This window comes from Chiloscyllium plagiosum, chromosome 23 (genome assembly GCF_004010195.1).
Source record: "Chiloscyllium plagiosum isolate BGI_BamShark_2017 chromosome 23, ASM401019v2, whole genome shotgun sequence".
NCBI classification, from domain to species: Eukaryota; Metazoa; Chordata; class Chondrichthyes; order Orectolobiformes; family Hemiscylliidae; genus Chiloscyllium; species Chiloscyllium plagiosum.
In genome coordinates, this window is record NC_057732.1 from 53,293,774 (window position 1) to 53,303,352 (window position 9,579).

The window sequence follows — 9,579 nt, forward strand, 5'->3', positions numbered from 1 at the left end:
CCTATTTCCTAAGGATCTTTATCCCTCTGCTCCCTGCTCATTCATGTATCTATCTAGACACATCTTAAATGATGCTATCGTGCCCACCTCCGTTGGCAATGCATTCCAGGTACCCACCACCCTCTACAAGAACAACTTTCCACACACATCTCCCTTAAACCTTTCTGCTCTCCCTTGAACTTGTGATGCCTTGTAATTGAGTGCCCTACTCAAATTGTTGCCATCAGAAAAACCATGCACCAGGGGACATCAATTGAAGGTGATTGCCAGTTTTAAAAAAAAAGACTTGAAAACTTTTGCTTTTATCAAAACAGTGGGTGGTCAGGATCCTAAATGCCTGCTGGAGGCAGATTTGATTCTGAATTTCAAGAATACTGGATTAGTACCAGAAGAGAAAATTGTGCAGCATAAGATGGGAAAATCATTATATTATTGCTCTGGAGTCATGTGGAACCAACAGGCCAAATGGCCTCTTTCTGTGCTATAACCATTCTACTCAAGTAAATTGTATAGGAGCTCCCTCTTGTGGCCAGTCAATCATACAAATGTCAAGAACACAAAAACAAACAAAGCTGGAAAGTTCATTTGAAGTGGTAAACTTCTCTTTATGGTATCCTATATACACATGGCATATACCACAAATACAATCAATAAATTATTTTTGGAGTCCACTCTTTTTTTTTTAAAAGTAGGTGATGCTTTATAGATCAAAGTTCACATCTAGTTCAGCAGACCCGTATTTGTGAGCTAATTCCAAGATTAAATCAATAAGGTCAATTTTCTCTGCACAGGCGATGCATTTCTCTCCCCAGTCTTCAAGAATCTTCTTTAGCTGGGCCACTCGCAGTTTGTGTAATTCAGCTTTCTTCAAAAGCAATTTATTTTCTGTGAGACACAGAAAAACAATTCTAGTGTTTACATTACATTCCTGAAACTTGATGCAGTTTAATACAAGCTATTAATCTTTAAAAAAGCATTTTCTATCTGCACTGAATTGTCTGGTGAGACATCAATAGTTACCACATGAAAACATTCTTTCCTATTTATTATAAAACAGAATATCAGTCAAAGTTTTCCATGAAAAATGTAAGTTTTTGCACCACAAAGTTTGAAGCAGCCTATTCCCTTTACATTCTTAAAATTAATTCTAACTCAATGTTAGCAGGGTTCAGTTGGTAGCACACTTGCCTCAATGGGTTCAGTACACACTCGAGGACTGGGACATAAAAATCAATGGTGCCAGTCAAATGCAGTGCAGCAGCATCAGAGACACAATCTTTTGGGTGACTCATTGATCCCGACATCCCATCTTCTCTCTTGGGTGGACATAAGAAATCCTGAGGAGAAGGTGAGGACTGCAGATGCTGGAGATCAGAGTCGAAAGGTATGGTGTTGGAAAAGCACAGCAGGTCAGGCAGCATTCGAGGAGCTGGAGAGTTGACGTTGTGAGCAAAAGTCCTTCATCATTGAATCCCCTGCCCTCTCTGGCATCCCAGCCAATACTGCTCTTCAATTAACATGACAAGATTCTCATTATCGCTTAATAGCTTGTGGGATCTTGCTGTGTACTACACTTATTCTTAATTGGTTGAGGTTCTTTGAGACTCCATTTCACGATATAAACATGACCTTAGAGCTGTTCTTGTGTAGTCTCAGGTTTGTGTCCCACCTGCTTCGGGGCTGCGTTATAATGCCTAAGCAGGTTACTTAAAAATACCTATAAATATGAGCCACTCTCTGCATGAGTAAGAAAATCATTCCAAGGTTAGTAATTAGTAACAGTTTGAATTTTGCTTTAGTATTTCACCATGCGTTTAGTGATGCCACTCAGTGCAATTACAAGGTTTATAGCTACACCGGGAGGTAGGAGGACAATAATATCACACATAGCTTAGAACGTGTAATATGGTGTAGCTAGCATGATGGAACACAGAGGGATAACCGAAGTCTCTTCCATTAGCATATGTTAGACCCCACAGAACTGCAATGTCTTCAGCAAAGACAGTGCGTAAGAAGCATGTGACAACACCAACATGCATACAGTATAATTAATTAGTTACATATCTCTGACACGGCCTATTAGGCATCACAAGGTGTCACCATCGTACCTGTATTACACACTACTACTGGGTGGTGCAGAGTCTCAGCCTGTATTTCTGAACTGTTGTTAACTAACTTTAGAGTCATTCCTGGACACTTTCTTCCATGGTTTGAGAGTTGTGCTTTTGCACATTTAAGTCAATCAGACATCAGAGTTTTGATTAAAAGCCAGTTCTACATTACAAAGCAAAATATTATTGTCACTGAAATCCAAAGTACCAGAAAAAGCTGGAAATCCTCAGCAGGTCAAGGGTCACCTGCACAGATAGTGTGTAAGCATTTCAGGTCGATGGCATTTCAAGTCCACAGTTGAAACATCAACTTTCTCTGTTCTCTGCTTGCTGTGTGTTTCTCTACAATTGAGATTCCACACGGGATGGTATTAGGTGCCAATGTTGTAACCTCTCTGGTTTGCAGCCTATTTGCCACAGGGCAATTTCTCAAGGGCAGTTAGGGTTGCTCAATAACTGCTGACTCGACCAGAATAGCTCATTTCGTGAACAACGTCAGGTGCAGTCAGTTGTGCAAATGTGAAATTGAGGAATAAGCTTTTCAAGTTAATAAGGATTAAAAATTGCAATCAGCAATACACAAAACAATAAGAATTAAATCCAATGCAGTTACAATAGGGATAGAAAGACCACATTGCAATTTGCAGCTTTCATCTTGCCAGTCAAGCCCAAGTACTTAGTAGCCAATGAGCAACCTTTCAATTATCGCCATCGTTTTGTGAACAAATACAAAAACCAATGTACATTCATAGAAATCCCATAAAAAGCAATGGGTCTGTCTTGGTGGGGTTAGCTCAAGGTTAATGTTAGTCACGGGAACAGACCATGGGAAAGTCACTGTCTCCTTTGAGGTGTCACAATCTTTTTATGTTGACTTGTACAGCAGTATGGACTTTTAGTTTAACATGTCACCTGAAAGTTAGTAATTCCTGACAATCAGTGTACCAAAGTGCCTGGTTACACTGTGCACTCAAATCCTGGAGCAAGGACTAATCGTATTGCTTTGAAATGGAGAGGCAAATATTCTGTTTCTGGACAAAGTTCCAGAAACAAGTGGATAAGTTCATCCTTTCCTTTAAAAAAAATCTATGTATGATGCCCTAAACCTTAACTATCTAGTTCCAGCTTCAATTCAGTAACAGTTCAAGATGCAAGCCAAAGATATTTGAGATTTTCAAAATGACATGAATGTGAGGACGTTGTAGCTCTTAAAATTTAATTGGTACATTCCTCTGCAGTTCCATTGTAATTTGTTGGTTTTATAAATATGAATTTTGAACCAAACCAAGAGGCACTCATTTGAGATGGGATGGATATAAACACACTTGATACAAGTGTTGGACAGTACAGCTCAAAATAAAATTATATTTAGGACAATTCACACAGTAGTTAAAACTCATACCATATTTCAGCTCACATATCTGCATGTCTTTCACTTTCAGTTTTTCGCAGATTTTCTGGACCGGTACATGTGCACTCATTGGCCGTGCTATTTCATTCACAATTTTAGTTGCAGCATCACTCGTTGCTCCAATATAGTAACACTGTGAACAAAAAAATAAACTCCATACTGTATACCACTGCGATTATTCTGTAAATACAGCAATTAGAAAATCTTGTAGCAAACAATTACAACTGTTGACAAACTTTCTCCTGTGGCAATTACTGCTTCACAGAATGTGAAATGTAATTAAAAGTCATTAAATGGTTGTCTTCAAACAATGAACCAGAGAAGAAATTTTCACAATATATATCCTAATTCTTAGCTTTTAACAATGTGACTAAACAAATGAGGCAACAGAGCAGCTTGCTACTCTATGACATAGTCCACTGATGGTTTAATATTGAATCCACAAAGTACTCAAAACAAATCGTACAAATTTCTCAAGGACAACAGCATTAGATCTAGCTGTCAAACCTCATTTTCCTGCTCTGCTCCCCTATTCCATCTACATACTGATCTTTATTTAGTTGTCCGACTCCCTCAAATGCTAATTACTGTTTCAGTTGTGATATGTCGGTCATATTCTAAGCTTTTGTACGTTTTTAGTTTTGCAATGTATGCATTTGTATCCATAGTTACCAATTCAGTGGGAACACATTTTCCCCTTTGAAAATTCTGAAGTTACAAATAGGCTTCCCTTGAATTTCCTTTCTCAGCTAACTGCAGTTTTAGGTTTTGAGGGTTTTGCACTATGACAGTTTGCTCGTGTCAGTCCAATAAGCCCTCATTATAACAATAAGGAAAAGGTGCAGTCAAATTAACAACCACAATTAAACATAGCTTGCATCGAAAGATACTTACTAGGCGATGTTCCTTTCCTTTAGTGTATTCACACATTAACATCAGCTCATTTACTACCATTGCAGGTGTCAAGTCCACATCCTGTGCTTTCAAATAACTGTAAAACCTCTCCAGAAATCCAATGCATACTGAGAATTGTAAAAAGTGAAGAAAACACTTATCGAAAATAAATATCAAATTTAAAACATTAAAATGAATGAAAGGTTTTTTAAAAAAACTATTTTAGGTATTTAAAGAATGATAAATATTTTTTAAACCTTCAATAACACTGGCCTCTTCAAGATACCTGATGTCAAGGCGTTGCAATGTACTCAATGAACTACATAATTTTTCTTCATTACAGATGAGAAACATTTACTGGACAGTGTTAAATGTTACAAACTTACTCAACTACATTTGTGTGTCCTGTTACAAATCTTACAAAAAACATGTTAATTAAAACTCAACTATTTCTATTATTGGTTTTCCTGTCAACAACCAAAATGTGTGTTATTGACACTTAAGCTTCACTTTATAAAAGTTTTAATTGTCATGCTGGAATCAACTTGGATTGGAATGGCTACCTGTGAATTTAGGGAATTCTTTACCTCAGGAGGCAGACAGATTTTTAACCAGTAAGGAAGTCAAAGGTGAAAGGCTGAAAATGGAAGTTGAAGGTCATCAGATCAGCCATGATTTCACTACATGATGGAATAGACTTGATGGGCCTTATGGCCAACTTTGTCCCTACATCTTATGATTATGCAATCTGACTGTCACTGATAGCCTTTCACATTCACTTGTGTTGTATGTTTTTTGAAGCCAAGATACAAGCTTTGTAACATTTTCAACAATCCTTTCGGGAGGTCACTTCTTCAAAAGTGTTAAGGAGATTGTTCAGGAAGAAGTTTCTCTTTTTGAATCTTTGCTATTTCTCATCATACATCCACAAGATTACTCATTATCCAGTTTTGAAGTAACACTTCTTAATAATAGGCTGTCACCACCATTGCCTATTTCATTGTTGATTTTGAATAGGTCACTGTTTTAAATACTTTCAATTCCCCAAGAGCTTAGCATCCATTAATTTACTGAAGATCAGTTAGTGCCTCAAAAACTTATTTGTTGTATTTGTGTCAGGGGAGAAAATGCCCTCTTCCCCTGAAAAGTTTAAGTCCTCAAAACCGGTCTTAGAATCTATTCACATTCACATCAGTGCTATTCTATAGACAAACAAAGGAAATTCAAGGATTATAAGATTGGGGAATGAGCTAAGAAGCATGTTTCACTAAATGAGATTATGCTACGATAAAAACCACAGTAATTATACTCTGAATGGAAGTTCCTTTGATGCTGTGAAATTGCACTGTGATGTGCAAGTATACATTTACAGGTGATTAAATTACTTTTAAGAACTTAAATTGGACAGGGATATGCTCAAGGTATTTAAAGCCATGAAAAATGAGACTTGGTAGAAAGAAGCAGGCCCAGTGGATGGTCTAGAATGAGGGACCTTCAATACAAAATTAAGTGTAAAGAGATTGGGAAAAGTGAACAAGGAGAATGTTTTTAGAATTAAGAGACTGTGGCGTTCAGTTCCAGGGCAACAGTTCAGATAAAAATGAGGTCAACATTTGAAATTAATTTGGATAAGAGAATAAGAATGAATGTAATAAAATGATCTGCTTATGTGAAGATCATATAGTGACACTGGCTGTTACAGTGTTGTGAATTCCTAATATTTCTTTTTGTCAAAGCAATTTAACAGTGGTACTAGTTAAATAAAATACATTTCCCTTCACTGTGATATCTGAACTAATAAGATAACAATCACATAAGGGGTAGCAGAGGTCTGGAACTCTATTCCACAAGCAGCAGTTGACGCTCAGTCATTAGTTTTAAATCGGAGATAGATAATCTTTTGTCAAGTACAGATGCTAAGGGATAAGGGCCAAAGGCAGGGACCACTGTATATGGAGTTAGGCCCCAGGTCAGCCATGACCTTATTTAATGCTCAAGGCACTAAATGGCCAACTTTTGTTCCTGTCCTAATGTGCCAACTACGAAATTTTACAAACTACTACAACACAATAGCAAAATACAGACTTTAAACACAACTGTGAACTCCAATACAAAGTATTTAGGATGGAACTCTTTGATCACATGGCATTCAATATTTGACCTCACAAAGTTCTCATATTGAGCAGGGTACCCTTTGAGTAAGGGTACATGCTAAGTTTGGCAAGATTGGCCACCTCCATAGGCAGATCGCTAACTATTGAGAATAAGCACAACAGAACTAATGAATACAATGATCAGAAACTGAGAAACCAAAACAAGCAGGGATTGTAGGATGAAGCCATTAAAGCACATGCTTAGATTGCACAAAAGCTGCCGTATTAACAGGCAACTGAATTCACCGATTAATTAGAACTGCAAACAGCTCCAAACAGAGTACAGAGTTATGAGAGTAAGGATTCATTTGCTGCTTTTAAAAAAAGTCAAGATTTCAGACGTACGCACTCACCAGGTACAAAAATTGTTACAATGCACCACTTGCTGCATGCCAGTCTTTCTTCATGAATTTCATTGCCTGTGTGCTAAACATGCTTACATAAAGTCAAACAAGTTTAGTACAGTTACTTGCACAGTACTTGCAACAAGTTAGTTCATACCACATAGGGTTAATACGGATTGTGGAATAATTTCTTACTTTCATTGGTTGCTTCAAATGATTTCAATCACAAGCAATACTTTTTTTTTTAAACATATAAAGCTGTGTCTTTAAGACATTTTCCCCTCATTTGAGAGGATGACAATCTATTAATGCTGCTAAATGATTTCTGTTGCTAGATATACAATGAACATTTATTTCATTTGTGTTAAGACATCTGAAAAGTGTAAAGACCACATGATGTTTTATAATTAGTGAAAACCTGCACCCCAAAATCATCAACATAACTAAAGCTTGATTTTCTGGAAATCAGCTAACTTCCTTTCCAATGTTACAGAATGGCTGTGAAAATCAATATTATATGAACAGTTAACAATTTCTAATTCTCTAAGAATGATGTATTAAGTCTAGGCATTTTTTCTCATCAGTATAAAAATTTTAAAAAGGAATAATTATATCTCTAACTGGTTTAGCAAAACTGTTCAAGGTAAGAGCGATTACAGGTACAAAGAGGCCAGTTGGCCCATCAAGTCCTACTGTCTTCCCATAGGAAGAATTTAGTCCCCTGGACTTTAGTCCAACTTCCAGTGTGTTTTTCACACACCCCTGCAATTTCTCTCTCTTTCAGGGGCTTAAAAAATCTCTTATGGCCATGTTGGACTCTCTCCTCATCACAGAAACAACATATTTCATAAGTATGCACTGTGGTAAAATGTTGTTTCGCGTGTACATATTAGTGTTTTTGCAAATAATCTTAAATTAGTGAAATCTGGCTTCATCCCTTCTAAATGAATAGGTTTCCATATCTGCTTTGTCTAGATCCCTTTATTAATTCTCCTCAATTTCTTTCTTAAAAAAATGACAGCAATCCCAATTTCTCCAACCTAGGGCGGCACGGTGGCACAGTGGTTAGCACTGCTGCCTCACAGCGCCAGAGACCCGGGTTCAATTCCCGCCTCAGGCGACTGACTGTGTGGAGTTTGCACGCTCTCCCAGTGTCTGCGTGGGTTTCCTCCGGGTGCTCCAGTTTCCTCCCACAGTCCTAAAGATGTGCAGGTTAGGTGAATTGGCCATGCTAAATTGCCCGTAGTGTTAGTTAAGGGGTAGATGTAGATGTAGGGGTATGGGTGGGTTGTGCTTCGGCGGGGCGGTGTGGACTTGTTGGGCCGAAGGGCCTGTTTCCACACTGTAAGTAATCTAATATATCCAGTCCCTCATCCTTGAAACCATACAAATCTCTTCTGTAGTCCCATGAAAGCCTTTACAACCTTTGATTGGGAAGGAATGGATGAAGAAAGAGAAAAAAATTAACTCTAAAATAAATACTTCAGACATTGGAAACCCAAAACAGAAGGCAATGAAAATATTCAGCAGGTCAGGCAGCGTTAGTGGAAAGACAAACGATTAATGAGGCAGATTGATGAGAGAAGACCCTGAGAAAGATTACATTTTCAGCAATTGAAACAATGAGAGGATGGGGAACCAGCAAAGGAGAAGGGAAGAAAAGGGAGCAAGACAAGGTAATGGAAATAGTAAGAAAAATGTTTTAAAAATTATTGTTCATAATCAAAAACAAGTTGAATTGTTGGTCTTCAGCTGGTATCATCTGCAGAGAGCGGAGGGGTTAACTTTTAGGTTAGAAAACAAAAGGGGTACTCTCGAGATAGTATTAATGAATCGTTGATGTGGAGACAGGAACTCAAATGCTGTTGCAACAGCTGGGAATTTGAAGTCTTTTACATAAATGATTTGGATGCGAGCATAAGAGGTACAGTTAGTAAGTTTGCAGATGATACCATAATTGGAGGTGTAGTGGACAGCGAAGAGGATTACCTTAGATTACAAGGCTTTGTACGTGGGAAATCATGTCTCACAAACTTGACTGAGTTTTTGGAAGTAACAAAGAAGATTGATGAGGGCAGAGCAGTAGATGTGATCTATACGCACTTCAGTAAGGCGTTCAACCAGGTTCCCCATGGGAGACTGGCTAGCAAGGTTAGGTCTCATGGAATACAGGGAGAACTAGCCATTTGGATACATAACAGCTTAAAAATACAGGGTAGACCATTTAGGACAGAGCTCAGGAGAAACTTCTTCACCCAGAGAGTGGTGGCTGTGTGGAATGCTCTGCCCCAGAGGGCAGTGGAGGCCCAGTCTCTGGATTCATTTAAGAAAGAGTTGGATAGAGCTCTCAAAGATAGTGGAATCAAGGGTTATGGAGATAAGGCAGGAACAGGATACTGATTAGGAATGATCAGCCATGATTATATTGAATGGCGGTGCAGGCTCGAAGGGCTGAATGGCCTACTCCTGCACCTATTGTCTATTGTCAAAGGTAGAAGATAGAGGGTGGTGGTGGAGGGTTGTTTTTCCAACTGGAGGCCTATGACCAGTGGAATGCCACAAGGATCGGTGCTGGGTCCTCTACTTTTCATCATTTATATAAATGATTTGGATGCGAGCATAAGAGGTACAGTTAGTAAGTTTGCAGATGACACCAAAATTGGAGG

General features: G+C 38.2%; 2 protein-coding genes across 2 annotated transcripts in view; one reads left to right on the forward strand and one right to left on the reverse strand.

Annotated features, from left to right (window-relative positions):
- Window positions 1–575: 575 nt before the first annotated feature.
- cdnf (cerebral dopamine neurotrophic factor) lies at window positions 576–7,946 on the reverse strand. The gene is made up of 4 exons (XM_043714193.1): window positions 6,923–7,946; window positions 4,417–4,544; window positions 3,514–3,655; window positions 576–885 (listed from the first exon to the last, which is right to left on the reverse strand). Exons 2-4 carry the CDS (start codon window positions 4,474–4,476, stop codon window positions 701–703), a joined length of 387 nt encoding a protein of 128 aa, XP_043570128.1. The 5' UTR covers window positions 4,477–4,544; window positions 6,923–7,946; the 3' UTR covers window positions 576–700.
- A 589-nt stretch (window positions 7,947–8,535) lies between these two features.
- The window catches only part of hspa14 (heat shock protein 14), a 33,439-nt gene continuing 32,395 nt past the window's right edge, over window positions 8,536–9,579 (forward strand). Inside the window, exon 1 of the mRNA XM_043713228.1 lies at window positions 8,536–8,589. Coding sequence (XP_043569163.1) covers window positions 8,536–8,589 — 54 coding nt within the window. The remainder of the gene's footprint in view (window positions 8,590–9,579) is intronic.